Source organism: Palaemon carinicauda, chromosome 2, assembly GCF_036898095.1.
Source record: "Palaemon carinicauda isolate YSFRI2023 chromosome 2, ASM3689809v2, whole genome shotgun sequence".
Lineage (NCBI taxonomy): Eukaryota > Metazoa > Arthropoda > Malacostraca > Decapoda > Palaemonidae > Palaemon > Palaemon carinicauda.
Window position 1 is genome coordinate 64,279,169 of NC_090726.1, and position 18,019 is coordinate 64,297,187.

The following is an 18,019-nucleotide window of genomic DNA, read 5'->3' on the forward strand; positions in this document are numbered from 1 at the left end:
GACGCGGTTGTTCGCCTCGCATGCTTTATTTAGTTAGCCAGAACAACCCTTCCCGGTCTTATAACTAATTATCAGCATTAGTTATTTAGTCTTCATTGCTAGGAAATAGTTATATTATGCCGATAGTATCCTTTTCGGCGAGCATAGGTAGCCGATCGTAGGCTAGGGTTCTAGCCTAGCCCCTAGACTTGATAGCCTGGGTGGTTTATGTTTACTCTCATGCATGATATAATAAGTGTTCCTAGTTTTATTTTATGAAATTGAGATTTTAGGCATTTATAAATATAAGATTCAGTGATACAGCCAGCCACTAAGATTACTATTTTGGTTTTCCACGTGCTGAACTATCACCAGCATATCTAGCCAGGATGATCGATTGATTTAAAGTTTTCAGGCATCCTGACATCTAAGGTCATTGATGCCGATATCATTTAGTTTATATATATATGTATATATATATATATATATATATATATATATATAAATTAAAAGAATATTCAATTAAAACCATAAAAGTTGAATGTCATTACAAAAGTTAGATAGTTTTCAAGACCTGGTTCTGAAATAAATCTAAAAATGCTACTTGCATAGTAGGACACATCATGTCCAAGAATCTTGGCAAGGATGAACCTGCCACCCTCACCTCAAGCGTCAAACAGGTATCTATTCCCTAAGTTATTATCATTGGGGCATTCGGTCAATAAATGCCTCACTGTTTAGAGGTATTAAACAGTCGTCACAATACGGTTGGGGTTGGCCCTTCAACAGAAACTCGTGTGTCAACCGAGTGTGACCAATACGGAGACGGCAAAGAGAAGTCTCCCATTTTCGGGGCTTCATGTTATACCTCCAAGGAGTTATGACATTTGTTACTTCTCTCATTTTATTGCCATCTAGACTATTCCATTGCAGTTGCCATTTATTGCAAAGCAATTTCTTGATGTTAGGTAGAAAATCATTACACGGAATGGGATACCTTCTTGGTAGCAACTCGGATGCAGCATTCTTTGCCAGAGAATCTTGCCTTCTCATTCCCAGACACACCTACATGTGCTGGAACCCAACAAAATCGAACCATTATACCTCTCCGTCCAATAATAAAGAGCCATTCTAAAATCTTTAAAACTGGAGGGTTACTAGAATTAAAAACTTCTAAAGCTTGAAGGACACTCCTTCCATCACTAAAAATTGTAAAATTAACCTCCTCCAATGCTATTTTCTCAATAACGGTTAATATGCCATACAGTTCGGCAGTAAATATGGAAGCTGTTAAGAGTAAGTGCACCTCTACAATTAAAACCATTACCATGTACTCCAAATCCAACTCCAGCATCCGATTTGGAGCCATCAGTATATATAAAAGTCGATCCTCTATGTTCTTCAACATGTTCCATAAAAAGAGACCTGGATTCTAGGTCAGTCATATTCTTCTTAACTCCAATAAAGTATTTACAAAAAGATATCTCTGGTAATTTCCATGGAGATGTTGATGATACCTTGAATGGAAGTACCTTACTTCTAATTATATCCAGACTGTTTAATAATCGTTTCACCCAAAAGCCATAAGGTTGAGGAGATTTTGAGTGCAACTCAAAGTATGATGTGTGTCTCACAAGGCTTGCAGTCTGAAAGGCTAAAGAATTAGGGAGTCTTTGCCATCTAAACCAATAACGAAAAATGGAAGACATTCGGTAAAGGTCTAGAGGTAACTCTCCAGCATCAACAAGGAGACTTGGGATAGGTGAGGTTCTAAATGCTCCTGTGGACAATCTGATACCAGAATGATGTATTGAATCTAATATTTTTAACCAGCTTGGGGTGGCTGAAGAGTATATTTCACATCCATAACTAATTTTGAAAAAATCCAGGCCTTGTATAATTCTATAATAGTATTGTGGTCTGCCCCCCATGATGTATGGGACAATACTTTTAAAATATTCAGAACTTCAACACATTTAGCTTTTAACGCTTTTAGATGAGAAACTCATGTAAGTCTACAATCAAATATCAAACCTAAAACTTTGGCTTCAATTAAACATGGTATCCGTTGACCTTTAATGTATATATCCGGGTCTGGATGTACTCCCCGGATATGAAAAAAATGGACAATGGTAGTTTTACTTGTCGAAAACTTAAATCCATTCATATCGGCCCACTGGATAATTTTGTCAATGGAGAGTTGTATTTTTCTCTCAACCATTACCATTCCAGTTCCACCTAATGATATTGAGAGATCATCCACAAATAATGTTGAGAGAACATCCCGGGGAATGACTGAGGATATCCCATTAATTGCTAGTGCAAACAGGGTTACACTCGGCACACTCCGCTGAGGAACTCCTTCTTCCTGACACTTACTCTCTAATAGAGTTTCCCCCACTCTCACTTGAAAAACTCTATGCAAGAGAAATGACTGAATAAATAGTGGTAGTTCTCCTTTTAATCCTAATTCATGAATTTTTTTTAAGTATACCATATCTCCATGTGGTATCATATGCCCTTTCAAGGTAAACAAAACTGTCACATGGTGCTGTTTGGAAGCAAAGGCTTCGCAAATAGAGGACTCAAGTTGAATCAACACATCAGTTGTTGATTGCATTTTTCTGAATCCACATTGAATCGGTGACAAAATACCCTTCTTTTCAAGGTACCCCATCAACCTTGCATTGACCATCTTCTCCATGATTTTACATAAACAAGAAGTCAATGCAATAGGTCGATAGCTTGCTGCTAAAAACTTGTCCTTACCAGGTTTTAAAAAGACTAAAATAATGGCTAGTTCCCAAACACTTGGGTAACTATGATCATGCCATATTTTATTAATGATGCTTAAAATAAATAACTTTGTATTAAAATGTACATGTTTAACCATTTCATATGGAATTCCATTGGGTCCAGGGGCTGTATCGTTACAAGTAGCGAGTGCGGAATCAAGTTCTCTGTCAGTAAAAGGAGTATTATACAATTCTTCCCTTCCTGTTGCAAAATTTAAAATTTTCTTTTCTTCAAGGCTCCTGTACTGGTGACCAGGAGCTGCTACACTCTTGCACGATACATTTGAAAAATGGTCAGCCTGGGCATTACTACCTTCATTTCCTTCAGTCACATACTGCCCATTCACTTTCAACACTGGTGGTGGTGGCCAGGGAGAGTCTGGACTCGGGAGAGGACAGAGGAGGTGTCAGTCGTCAGTTGAATTAACTTGGATTACGTTGCTGCTATTAGTGCCTTTACTTGTGCGTGATGCAATAAGTCGATATCTGAACCAGGAATACTATTTATTATTTCACGTATCTGTGTTACTGAGTACTGCGTCATACTCATTTGACTGTTACTATACTAGTTGAGTGATTATTGTTGTTTTTCTGTTCTGCAGGGTGGCAACATGAATAGGCCTTGTAAAAGAGATCTTGTGAATATACCAGACGACCCTAACAGTGATGAATCTGATGATAGTAGTTCTGTGACGCCAAAGAAGAAAATAAGCTATGAACATAAATTTCAGTTGAAGTGGTTGCAAGACAGTACGTTTTCATCATGGATAATTCAGAGCAAGAAGTGTTCAAATAAAGCATACTGTACGGCTTGTGAATGTGAAATATCTGAGAGTATAACACTACTGGAAAGACATGGAAGCACGGAGAAACACAAGAAAAACATTCTTTTAAGAAACCAGTCTAAGAAATTGACTAGCTTTTTTCAAGCAGGTGCAGGTCTGTCATCAAGGACAAGGTTTGAAAAACAAGTTGCATCCATAAAGCTAAAGATGTGTGCCTTCATTGCGGAGCACAATCTGCTCATTTCCGTAATGGATCACTTACCAGGGTTTATTGCTAATGTAGCCTCAGATCCAAAAGTGGTGATAAATGCAGTAAAGTGTGTCAAGACAAAGGCTTCAGGAATTTTTAAGAATGTTATGGGTGAAACTAACTTTTCTGATCTTGTGGCTCGTCTAAAGAACACTAAATTTTCTCTGATAATAGATGAGTCCACTGATCTCTCTACCCTAAAGGACCTTGTTCTCCTTGCTAGATTTTATGACCAGAATGTCCAGAAAACATGCGATATGTTTTTAGATTTACTGGAGGTAAAAGATTGTACAGCTCAAGGAATTTATACCTCCATAGTAAATTTTTTTGATGTGCATAGCATTCCTGTTGAAAACTTAATTGGTTTTGCGAGTGACAATGCGAGTGTGATGATGGGAGAAAGGGGTGGATTAAAAGCTTTACTTCAGAAGAGAGTTCCTGCTCTTTTTGTACAGGGCTGTATGTGTCATTCAGTAGCTCTCTGTGCCTCTAGTGCCTGCAGTGAACTTCCTAACAATGTTGAAGAGTTAGCTCGGAATATATATTCTTACATTATGAACAGTCCCAAACAATAATTGTCTGACTATGGTGAATTTCAGAAATTCACGGCAGTACAACCTCACAAAATACTGCATCCTAGCTGCACTAGATGGCTGTCTTTAGAAGAAGTAGTAAAAAGAATTTTAGAGCAATGGCCTGCACTTACACTGTATTTCACCTCTGCTGCATTAGAAGATGGGATGGCTACTGCTTCTGCAGTACTACAGGAACTACATAGCCTAATAAATAAGATGTACTTTGCCTTTTTGGCATTCATTTTGCCTGCAGTTAATAAATTGAATTTAGAATTCCAGTCAACCTCCCTGAAAATACAACTGCTCCATACATCAATCAGCAGCAGTTTTAAGGGTATTCTCAGCAACTTCATGAAATCTGATAAGTTGAAAAATCGAGAATTAACTCAAATTAATGTGAACGATCCCTCAAGCTACCTTCCTATTGGTGATATTTACCGTGGAGCTAGAAGTGAAAGCATATACCTGGAACACTCTGCTGTTATAACCAAAAGAGAATTGGAACAATTTCATATCAAAACACTGAATTTCTATATTGCTCTATCAAAGCAGATGCTCAAGCGTTTTGTGTCCCATAATATGTTCAGTAACTTAGAATTGCTTGAAGCATTAGATCCAGCAAATGTATTCAAAGGAAAACCTAAATCACTCATACCTTTGGCTCTAAAATTTCCAAACATCACTGATGAGACTGTGTACGAAGACCTCAACAGTGAATGGAGGGAATTGACTGTAGCTGAAATACCGGCTCTAAAACTTATAGAAACTTCAGAACCTGAACAATTCTGGCATGCTGTTTCACAAGAAAAATGTGGTGATCAGCCAACACTTTCAAATGTTTCAAGATTGATGATAAACTTGATGCCTCTGCCTCATTCGTCTACTGCTGCAGAGAGAATCTTCTCTCTGATGACAAATCTGAAAAAAAAAAAAAATAGATCTCGACTGAAGACGAAAACCCTCAACGGATTACTTCACAGCAAGAATATGTTGCATGGTGCGATTTGTAAAACATGGCAACCAGCCCCACATCTTGTAGATAAAATGAACAAAAAGTGGTCAACACCACCTACAGAAGATGCACAGGAAGGGGAGGATACACAATTTTAAGTTAATCAAGTAGATTTTTTTTCATTAATATTGGTACGTTTCATGTTGATCTGGTACTTTTCTGAAGCCTGATTTGGTACAGTCACTAAAACTAGAGTGGCAACCCTGGTGGGGAGAGTCTGGACTCGGGAGAGGACAGAGGAGGTGTCAGTCGTCAGTTGAATTAACTTGGATTACGTTGCTGCTATTAGTGCCTTTACTTGTGCATGATGCGATAAGTCGATATCTGAACCAGGAATACTAATCATTATTTCAAGTATCTGTGTTACTGAGTACTGCGTCACTCATTTGACTGTTACTATACCAGTCGAGTGATTGTTGTTGTTTTTCTGTTCTGCAGGGTGGCAACATGAATAGGCCTTGTAAAAGAGATCTTGTGAATATACCAGACGACCCTAACAGTGATGAATCTGATGATAGGAGTTCTGTGACGCCAAAGAAGAAAATAAGCTATAAACATAAATTTCAGTTGAAGTGGTTGCAAGACAGTACATTTTCATCATGGATAATTCAGAGCAAGAAGTGTTCAAACAAAGCATACTGTACGGCTTGTGAATGTGAAATATCTGGGAGTATAACACTACTGGAAAGACATGGAAGCACAGAGAAGCACAAGAAAAACATTCTTTCAAGAAACCAGTCTAAGAAATTGACAAGCTTTTTTCATGCTGGTGCAGGTCCGTCATCAAGGACAAGGTTTGAAAAACAAGTTGCATCCACAAAGCTAAAGATGTGTGCCTTCATTGCAGAGCACAATCTACCCATTTCCGTAATGGATCACTTACCAGGGTTTATTGCCAATGTAGCCTCAGATCCAAAAGTGGTGATAAATGCAGTAAAGTGTGCCAGGACAAAGGCTTCAGGAATTTTTAAGAATGTTATGGGTAAAACAAACTTTTCTAATCTTGTGGCTCGTCTAAAGAACACTAAATTTTATCTGATAATAGATGAGTCCACTGATCTCTCTACCCTAAAGGACCTTGTTCTCCTTGCTAGATTTTATGACCAGAATGTCCAGAAAACATGCGATATGTTTTTAAATTTACTGGAGGTAAAAGATTGTACAGCTCAAGGACTTTATACCTCCATAGTAAATTTTTTTGATGTGCATAGCATTCCTGTTGAAAACTTAATTAGTTTTGCGAGTGACAATGCGAGTGTGATGATGGGAGAAAGGGGTGGATTAAAAGCTTTACTTCAGAAGAGAGTTCCTGCTCTTTTTGTACAAGGCTGTGTGTGTCATTCAGTAGCTCTCTGTGCCTCTAGTGCCTGCAGTGAACTTCCTAACAATGTTGAAGAATTAGCTCGGAATATATACTCTTACATTATAAACAGCCCCAAACGATTGTCTGAGTATGGTGAATTTCAGAAATTCACGGCAGTACAACCTCACAAAATACTGCATCCTAGCTGCACTAGATGGCTGTCTTTAGAAGAAGTAGTAAAAAGAATTTTAGAGCAATGGACTGCACTTACACTGTATTTCACCTCTGCTGCATTAGAAGATGGGATGGCTACTGCTTCTGCAGTACTACAGGAACTACATAGCCTAATAAATAAGATGTACTTTGCCTTTTTGGCATTCATTTTGCCTGCAGTTAATAAATTGAATTTAGAATTCCAGTCAACCTCCCTGAAAATACACCTGCTCCATACATCAATCAGCAGCAGTTTTAAGGGTATTCTCAGCAACTTCATGAAATCTGATAAGTTGAAAAATCGAGAATTAACTCAAATTAATGTGAACGATCCCTCAAACTACCTTCCTATTGGCGATATTTACCGTGGAGCTAGAAGTGAAAGCATATACCTGGAACACTCTGCTGTTATAACCAAAAGAGAATTGGAACAATTTCATATCAAAACACTGAATTTCTATATTGCTCTATCAAAGCAGATGCTCAAGCGTTTTGTGTCCCATAATATGTTCAGTAACTTAGAATTGCTTGAAGCATTAGATCCAGCAAATGTATTCAAAGGAAAACCTAAATCACTCATACCTTTGGCTCTAAAATTTCCAAACATCACTGATGAGACTGTGTACGAAGACCTCAACAGTGAATGGAGGGAATTGACTGTAGCTGAAATACCGGCTCTGAAACTTATAGAAACTTCAGAACCTGAACAATTCTGGCATGCTGTTTCACAAGAAAAATGTGGTGATCAGCCAACATTTTCAAATGTTTCAAGATTGATGATAAACTTGATGCCTCTGCCTCATTCGTCTGCTGCTGCAGAGAGAATATTCTCTCTGGTGACAAATCTGAAAAAAAAAAAAAAATAGATCTCGACTGAGGACAAAACCCCTCAACGGATTACTTCACAGCAAGAATATGTTGCATGATGCAATTTGTAAAACATGGCAACAAACCCCACATCTTGTAGATAAAATGAACAAAAAGTGGTCAACACCACCTACAGAAGATGCACAGGAAGGGGAGGATACACAATTTTAAGTTAATCAAGTAAGTATATTTGTTTTCATTAATATTGTTACAATTCATGTTGATCTGGTACTTTTCTGAAGCCTGATTTGGTGCAGTCACTAAAACTAAAGTGGCAACCCTGGTGGTGGGTTTGGGGTAAATTTGCCTGCAATCTTTTTTTTTATTTTCCTCCATACAGAAGATGGTGGTGTTCTACTATTAATGGAGGAAACAAAAGCCACCCAAGATTGGCGTCTAGCTTCTTTCATGGTACGACGGAACTGTGCTCCAAACATTTTGTATGTTATCAAATTTTCATCCATACTGCATCTACGCAACCTAGTCAAGAGATTTTCTGGTGGCTCTGTGCAAGGCTGTTAATTCTGAAGACCACCACGGGACTGGTCATCTTTTGAATAGTACTATGGTTTTGGGAATCGAAATGATTCCTGCTGTATGGAGAGTTCCATTCAGTAGGTCTATGGCATCATCAATACTTTCAAACTGTTCTGCACTCCCTTCGATTTCCCTTAGCTCACAAAATTTAACCCAGTCTGCCTTGTCATGATTCCATCGTGGCGATCTTTGTAAAGGCGGACCCTTGTTGGTGTTTATAATGATTGGTGCATGATCACTAGTATGCCAATCATCTAATGCCCTCCAGTCAAAATCAAGAAGGCAGCTAGAGCTTGCAATTGAAAGGTCAATGCATGACAAGGTGCCTGTCTGAACATGAAAGTGCGTGGGCTCTCCTGTATCAATGAGTACCACATCCTCATTCTCCACAATTGATGAGATAATATTGCCCCTTGTGTTTGCCAAAACATCACCCCATAAAGGATGTCTACCATTCATATCTCCCAGTAAGAGAAAAGGTTGAGGGAGTTGTTGAATGACCTCTATTAAATCATCATGCAAAATATTATCAATTGGAGGTAAGTAGAGAGCATATTGTCTATTTTCTCCCAATATCAATTTGTACAGCCACTGCCTGCAGGGGTGTACGAATAGAAATAGGTATTTGGGGAACATCTCGACGAATGTACATGAGATTTCCGCCATGGCTCCCTACTAATTGATTATACATACTCTCGAGGAATAGGAGTGTCAGCATCAAGCTTACTTTCCTGTAGACATAATATTATGGAGGAATGTTCATGAATTAGGAGCTCAAGTTCTTCATATTTGGCCCCTAAACCCTGACAATTCCATTGCAAAATGGAGGAGAAAACTAAGGATTACTTCTGGAAGACATCTTGGATGAGGTCTTCCCATTAGCAGTTTTCAATCTAACATTATTACCTGTAGGTTTCTTCAGAGATGGTCTTGTTATGTTGGGTTTTACGTTTGTGTTTTTCTTTGTATCCTTTTGATCTATTTGTTGAGGCGGATGGTGGACCTCAACTTGAATTTTTGATTTATTCAGTTTATCTTCTGGTTCATAAGAAACATCAACAGACAAAACATCAAATTTATTTGATGTCATAACCTTAATGTTTCTAATGGAGGGGGGAGAGAGAGATGGAGGTCTCTCTCTTTTATGATTAATAGATGGTGGGATCCAAGGTTTTTGCACCTTTCCCACTACAGGTGCATCAGGCAAGTCAGCTTTAAGTGGAACCTCCATCAAATCAGGCAAGGACATGGCCTGTGAGAGGTTTGTACTAGTTTTTGTAATGGGGGACGAGGGTTGTACAGATATGGGCAATGCCTTAGTATTAATACGCTGTGGTAAAGCCTCAAGAGGTAGTATGCTTACCTGTCATTTGACATTTTATCAGATGGTATATTTTTTTTTCTAGAGTTATTGGCAGTACTAGTTGGGTTTGATTTTAATGCCTTGGAATAGCTATTTGATTTATTTAATAGTCTTTTGGCATGTCCCACACTTATATGTTCCAAACTAGATTTGTTAAGGGCAGCTTCTTCCAACTTATACCACTCGCAGCTCTTGTCTTTGGATTTATGACTCAGGTTGCAATTTAAACACCTCTCTCCAAGTGCACATTTTCCATGGTAAGATTTGGAGCAAATACCACATATTTTCTCATTTTTGCAAACCTTAGACGGGTGTCCAAATTTAAAACAATTAAAACACTGCAGTGGCTTCTGCTTGAATGGACGTACTTTAAATTTCGTTTTTAATAGTAATATGGAATGGTACATCAGCATCCTGGAACATAAGGATTATCATTGATGTACCTGGGACTTTGTGAACTTATCATACATATAGTGGACACATGGCCAGTATCTCCTCCTCTGTAAATTCATACAGATCTCTGTTAAAAACTAGCCCCCTTCCATAGCTAAAATTCAGGTGGGGTTTGACATCTAACTTAATGCCATCATTACTTGCATTCATGTTGGATAGTATTACAGACTGTGTACTTGATTTGGCATGGATAAGGAAACTATTTTTTTCCAAAAAGAGATATCTCACCTGGTGCAATAGTTCCTACTTTTATATGAATTAATTTGCATATTTTAAAATAATTCCCTGAAACACCCTTTGATTCAGCTATAAGCGACATCGGTGGTTTTGGCTTTCTCTGGAAGGGCATAACTAAATCTGCGTCTTTTTCCAACCAATCGGCAGGCCTATACTCATCCAAATCTTTTGGTGCTTTATCGCAGAGAGCAGCCGCGACATTCAAGTTATTAATTTTAATTATATTCAAGTTGCTTATTGCCCTAAATGCTTCGTCATAACTACTGTAAGATATCCATGCATCCCATTTTTCAGCTTCAAATTTCATCCTTATTTCTTTTATACACCCATAGCATTCAAATTCTTTATATAAATCATCGTAGTTTGTCTCTATTGGAATTTGGGTAACATGAAGGATTCGAAGTTTCCTTGTGTTACCCAAATTACTCGATTTTGTAATATTAGTAGAATGGTCCTTTCCTGTTCCGAGGTCATCAACAGAATTTTCCCTAATCAAATTATCAGAGGTCGTCAACAGTACTGGGGGTGATTCAGCATATCCAGGGGATGGGGAGTCAGTGTTTGAAGGGTCCATAGTCAAGGGTGGGATTTTCTTTGTTTGTTGTTGGTTTTTTTTTTTTTTTTTTTCTGTTGGTTTACCTGCTTGAGAATTTTAAGAAAGTATCATACGTTGGAAAGGAAATTTGCATTCTCCACTATCGGCACAACGAGAGTATACTTCCCAGATGGTCCACTCCATACCCTACCAGAAGGATAGCACCAAAACAGATATAGGGGCACAGGTGTAAGCTAAACCTGCCTGTTAAGACTGAGACCAAGGAAATATGGAATCATCCTCCCCATATCTGTAATGTTGGACTTCTGGCCAGAAGCCAAGAGTCCCACCTCAAGGATTGGATCCCCCCAGATTCTGATGACCCAACCCTTGACAGTAGTTCCGCCAAAAAAGTCCAAACCATGTTCGGGATGGCTGAGATCATCCAATACTCTCATATATAGCTTTGAATACAAATACCTCCGAACCGTGATCCCTTCTCCCATTCATCTAAGCAGGCAGTAAAAACGAATGTGGAAACATCCACGCCATTTAAGTAAAATAAAAATAAATAAATAAATAAATAAATGAACAAATAAAATAAATATATATATATATGCATATATATATATATATATATATATATATATATATATATATATATATATATATATATATATATATATATGCATATAAATGTAAGAGAAATAATACTCAGAGTTAGGATAGCAAGGCAAAAGAAAGTTGATAAAATTAGAAGGTCGAAGTAATACTGAGCAGAAGGAACAGATTAAAGGGAGAGAAATTTAGATTCGAACTTGGGGAGCAATTTCCCCAAGTTCGAGAGCCCTCTTGCCCGTCACAATTCTTCAACAATATGAAGAAACCACATGACTGCGTCAAGGCATTCTCTCGTTAAGAGGGTGGATATGTGATAAGATACTTTTCTTCTCCAGGTACCACACCCGTCTTCATTGACCATCTTCTCCATAAACTTACATAGATAAGATGTCGATGCATTGGTCGATAGTTTGCGGCTAAAAACTTATCCTTACCAGGTTTTAAAGATGCTAAAATAAAGGCTAGTTCCCAAATACTTGGATAACTATGATCATGCCAGATTCTGCTAATAATGCTTATAATAAAAAAAAACTTAGTATTAAGAAGTAAATGTTTAATCATTTGATATGAAATTCCACCGGGTCCAGGGGTTGTATCATTACAGTTAGTAAGTGCAGAATCAAATTCTCTTTCAGTAAAAGCAGGATTGTAAAATTCTTCCTTTCCTGATGAAAAATAAAAAAATTTCTGATCTTCACTGCTTCTATACTGGTGACCAAGAGCTGCCTCACACTTGCATGGCACATGGAAAAAATGTTGAGGCAGGGAATTGTTAATCTCAGTTCCTCCATTCACATGCTGCCCATTCACCTTCAACACTGGTGGTGGGTTGGGGGTAAATTTGCCTGCTATCCTTTTTCCTTCCCTCCATTCCTATATCAATTCATAAAACCGCTGTCTGCAGAGGTGTACGAATAGACCACGATACTAGGGCAACATCTCGACGAACGTTTATAAGACTTCCACCATGGCTCCCTACTCGTTAATCATATGGTGTCCTATAACTAACATATTCGCATGGACAAGGAGTATTGAGATCAAGTTTGCTCTCCTGTAGACATATAATTATGGGGAGTGCTCATGAATGAGGAGCTCAAGTTCATATTTAGCCCTCAGACCTTGACAGTTCCACAGTAAAATTTATGAGAAAATAAAGTTTACTTTTTGGAAGATTCCTTAGTCTCTGATACTCTTTTTGAAAAAGTAGGTCTTGCTAAGCTTGGTTTGATGTTTTCCTTAGCAGCCTTATTATTTATTTGTTGTGGGGGATGGTGAACCTCGGCATCATTCTTTGATATATCTAAATTTTTTTAAGGTTCATCATCTTTTTCAGATAAAATATTGTACCCATTTGTAAGAGGAATTTTGATATTTCTCATTGGAGGGGAGAGGGAAGATGGTCTCCCTCTTTTTCTATTGAAAGATGGAGAACTATCAGGATTATGTACCTTCATCATGACAGGTAAATCCAGTAGCGCTCTAGCATACAATTCCTCCCTTAAATCTGGCAATGATGCTACCTGAGATGAGAGCCTTGGGCAGTTCCTCTGATGTGTGGCAGACTTAGAGGAAGGAGGTGGTGCCTTTTTGACGAGTGGCACCGAATCTAAATTACGAGGCTTGGTAATAGCCTTAAGAAATAATTCAGCAATACGAGGCTTTACATTACCTAGTCTAACTGGTGTTGCAATTCTCTCTGGATGTCCCGCATCCTTATATCTTAAAGCCTTGGCATAACTCTTGGTTTAGGTTAGAAGTCACCTAGCATATACCACACTGATATGTTCTGCATCCGACTTCTGAACAGCTGCTGCTTCTATTTGATATTGAGGACATTTCCTGTTGAGTGGCTTGTGATCTTGGCTACAATTAGTACACCTTGGAATACCAGTGCATCGTCCATGCTCAGGATCAGAACAATTGTCACAGATATTTACATTTTCACATACCCTACATGGATGACCAAATTTGAAACAATTGAATCACTGCAAATGTTTCTGTTTATAAAGGCGAACAGGTATTCTTTCAGTTTTTATGTATATATGAGAGGGTACATCATGGTCTTCAATAGTGAAAATAATCATAGTGGTTCAGGGAATCTTATTAAACTTCTAAATTTCCTTTGGCCACGTATCTAAGATTTCATCTTTGTTTAACTCATAAAGGTCTTTATTAAAAATTACCCCTCTCTCGTAACTAAAATTCAAATGTGGTTTGATATGCACCAACGGATTTCCTTCTATATTTATATAATTTAGAATTAAATATTACGTTCTAAATTTAACATGAATAAAGATGGACTTCTTACCAAATCTAGAAATGTCTCCATGCTCTATAGTACCCCATTTCTTTTGAATTAGCTTACTAAATTTGAAGTAATTATATTCTTCTGCCTTAAAATTAGCAATAATATACATTAGTGGTTTAGTCTTTCTTTCTATGGGTCTTACTGTCGTGTCGCAAACTCACTCTGATGCCAGTCACTGGCTTTCTATGAGTTGCATTGCATAAAGCTCCATTTATCTCAAAATTATCACTCTTTATCTTGAAAATGTCTCAAATTACTTTGAAAGCTTCCTCGTGGTTATTAAAGCAAATTCATGCTTCCAGTTTGTCATCTTTTTCTTTGAAAGTCATCTTGATTTCATCAATTTTACCGTAAGGCTTAAAAGCCATCCAAGCTGTTTCATAATGGCAACTCTGTGGTATATCTTTCAAAACATTCCTTTGTCGTCAACAAAATTTTCCTTAATTTGACTAACAAAGGTCGTGGTGGGTCAGCATATCTAGGGGAGGGGGGATCTTGGCAGCAGAATCCACAAAGAAGGGCCGTGGGTTTTTTTTTTTTTTTTTTGCGGGGGGGGGTTGCCTACTTGAAAATATTAAGAAAGTACCATACGTTGGAAAGGAAATTTGCACTCTCCACTTGAAAATATTAAGAAAGTACCATACGTTGGAAAGGAAATTTGCACTCTCCACTATCGGCTCAATGAGAGTATACTTCCCAGATGGTCCACTCCATACCCTACCAGAAGGATAGCACCAACACAGATATATACAGGCACAGGTGTAAGCTAAACCCGCCAGTTAGAACTGAGACCAAGAAAATATGGAATCATCCTCCCCATATCTGTAATGATGTACTTCCGGCCAGAAACCGAGTCCTACCCCAAGGATTAGATTCCCTGGATTCCGATGACCCAACCCTGAAGAATAGTTCCACCAAAAAAAGGTCCATACCATCTTCGGGATGGCCGAGATCATCCAATACTCTCAAATATAGCTTTGAATACAAATAACTCACAACTGTGATCCATTCTCCCATTCATCTGAGCAGACAGTAATAACGAATGTGGAAATATCCCCGCCATTTAAATAATAAAATAAAAATAAATAAATAAATTAATAAATAAAAAGAAAAAAATTATATATGCATATATATATATATATATTATATATATAATATATATATATATATATATATATATATACTGTATATATATATATATATATATATATAAAGATAAGGCTAATATTACTCATAGAGTTAGGATAGCAAGACTAAAGGAAGTTTATAAAATTCGGAGGTAGAAATGATATCGAGAAGCAGAAATAGATATCACAGAGAGAAATATAGATTCGAACTGTAGGAACAAATTTCCTAAGTTCGAGAACCCCCTTGACCGTTGCAATGCTTCAACATGGAGACGATACTCCCTATTGAAGCACAATGAGTTCGACAAGGCATTCCCTCGTTAAGGTGGGGTTCCAACGGAAATGCAAGCTTTAAGTTTATAAGATGATTTCTCGGATTTTAAGTGCGGCTAACTCCACCCAAGTGTCCATTGTTAATTTAGGAATTTGAAGTGCATCTTAGGTCGCACAAAGGGCCACCTTTATAAAATGTGCCAAGATGCTACTCTTTACAAAGGAAGATCACCGCTCATTAAAGAGTTAGCCACTATCCATATTATGGCACTCATCATATGGTCCATCCATTGCCGATGGATTTCAAATACATTTAATGGATGAAGCAGTCCTAAAGTTTTTGAAAACCATGATTGTTCACTGTCATTACAGAGGCTTAATGGAAGATGCTATAAAGAAGATGGTATATATTGATCTAATAGAGCTGTTTAATTACACTGAATGGGCTGCACCAGTGGAACCGTGCATTATGATTATGTGCTTATTTTAAAGCACTAAATAGATGTGTAGCTTGTGAACTATACCCACTTCCCAAGTGAGGATTTTCTTTCTGGTATCAGAAAAGGGTAAACTTTCTCCTAATGAGATTTGCAGAACAAATGTTTGCAAATACAATTGGACAATGAAAAAGAAATATTTGTAATCAACACCTACAAGGAGCTATTCTAGTGTAAGAGGTTACCCATATGGACTATCTTCGCTCCCAGCCATTTTCAAGTAACTTAGGTATGAAAGCTTTTTTTAGACAATATCATTTAGTAGTGTGGACGATAAGGAGCAAGATAAAGGTTAAAAAAGTCTTTACATGTGTTGCAAGCACACAATGTGTATCTTGATAAGAAGAAAACAGTGCTTGGACGTCGACTTTGCAGGGCTAATAGAGAATAAGTATCTGTTTGTGACTATACATTCTTTAACCAAATTTACATATGTTCATGCTTGTAATTCAATGACATCCAAGGTTATTATTGCTTTGCTATGAAGAACATTTTGTAATTTTGGGATCCTAACAGTTTCTGATAATGCTCTTTAGAAATCTTACTTTGCGTTAGAGGAAAGGGAATTTTGTAAAAAAAAAAGAATAAAAATTTGGTATTATGCACGTCCTCACCCTAATGGCTAGGCAAAAAGGTCATTCAAAGTGCCTAAAGAAGGATTTCGAAGTTCCATATTGCGAATATCAATTCCCACGTACACAAGTTTCTATACAATGTACAAAGAACAAATATTGTTTCATCATCGGTGGGACACCGCAGACATGTTTGGGAGGAATTTTAGGGCTGCAATTGTCTTTAAAAGAGATGACCGTAGGCATGGAGGGGAAGCAAGGAAAGAGCATCCTGACAGCGTTTGCTAAGAACTTTAGAAGAGAAAAGGATTGGGTTGAAGATAAGGTTGTGAAAGTCTTGGGAGTTTGAAATTTTGTGGTACAAATAAAAGGGTGTGTTAATATATTTTGGAATTGTTCACACAGATCAGTTCATGCCTAGATATTTGGAAAAACAGACCAGTTCTCCAGAATGGTTAAGGGGGTGGTGAAGGGGATCCCCCAATGGAAAATAAGCCTCCCTGGTCTGGAGTACCAGAACTGCAAATATATAAGGTTGAGGTCCCTGTTTCTATTTCTGTAAGGCATAAATTAAACTGTTGTCCCCACCCCAACCACCCCCACCCCACCATGTTAGACCTGTAATCCATTTTCATGTATAGCAATAACTTTATTTGCACTACATACTTATGTAAAACACATACTTTAAACTTCAAGGGAAAAGGGATGTGGTATCCCTTTTCGTAAAAGATAGATGCCCCTTTTGTCACTCTATTATGACTTGAGCAATTGCACATGCCCTCCACCAATAAAACTCAGCATTGACTAGGCCTAACTGTCTTATTGAATCATTCCCTTATGCTACATGTAACGAGGACGGAACATTATGGGCAATACAATATAGTTCCTACAGAAGAGAATGTTCCACTTTAACTAAATCATTTCTATGATGCCTATCAATGATAAATTAGGTGCACTACTAAAGAAACCTTCCGAGTCACAAGTTTATAAGGTTCACTGGACCTCATATGCCAGGCATACAGTATGCTGAAGTGCGAGAAATTCATAGATGGAAATGAATAGGTGTCACAATCTCTAATTATTATATAATAGGGAACTTAAAAGATAAGATCCTAATAAAATATGGTACACTACAGAGATGACATTTCTAGCAGCAAGAAAATTATTACAATACACCTACTGTAGTGGCAATACAGCATGATGCATTACAAAAAAAAAAAAAAAAAAATTCATTATTTTTTTGTTTTGCTACATTAAGATAGACCTTGATATAACAGGGTGCAGTACATGCAATGCCTTCCATTGATTTGAGTTCCATGGGCTTGCAGAACATTTCCTGCTGAAGACTTAGATTTCCTTTTTAATGTGTCCTAGTTTGCAATTTGGTTTTCGTAAATACCTTGGAACATGGGATGCCCTTCTTACAATTTCCATTATTGTACAGAAATCCCTTGATTGTGGTCAGGAATTTCATATGATTGGCCTTGATTTTCGTGCTGCCTTTGGCTGTGTTTAATCATGAGGCCCTTGTTTTCAAACTCAAAACAGTTGAGAGAAGGTGGGTCGTTTCTTAGCATCATTATTGAATTTTTAAGTAATAGATCGCAAAGAATTGTTGTTGATGGGCACCATAGTGATTATAGTGATATCTGGTGTTCCTCAGGGTAGTGTTTTTGGCCAATCATTCTCCATACTATATACACATGACATGTGATTT

General features: G+C 37.6%; 1 protein-coding gene across 1 annotated transcript; it reads left to right on the forward strand.

Annotated features, from left to right (window-relative positions):
- The first annotated feature begins 5,843 nt into the window (after positions 1-5,843).
- LOC137617165 (uncharacterized) lies at positions 5,844-7,778 on the forward strand. Its single transcript, XM_068347025.1, has one exon. The coding sequence runs from the start codon at positions 5,844-5,846 to the stop codon at positions 7,776-7,778; it is 1,935 nt and encodes a 644-aa protein (XP_068203126.1).
- The last annotated feature ends 10,241 nt before the right edge of the window (positions 7,779-18,019 follow it).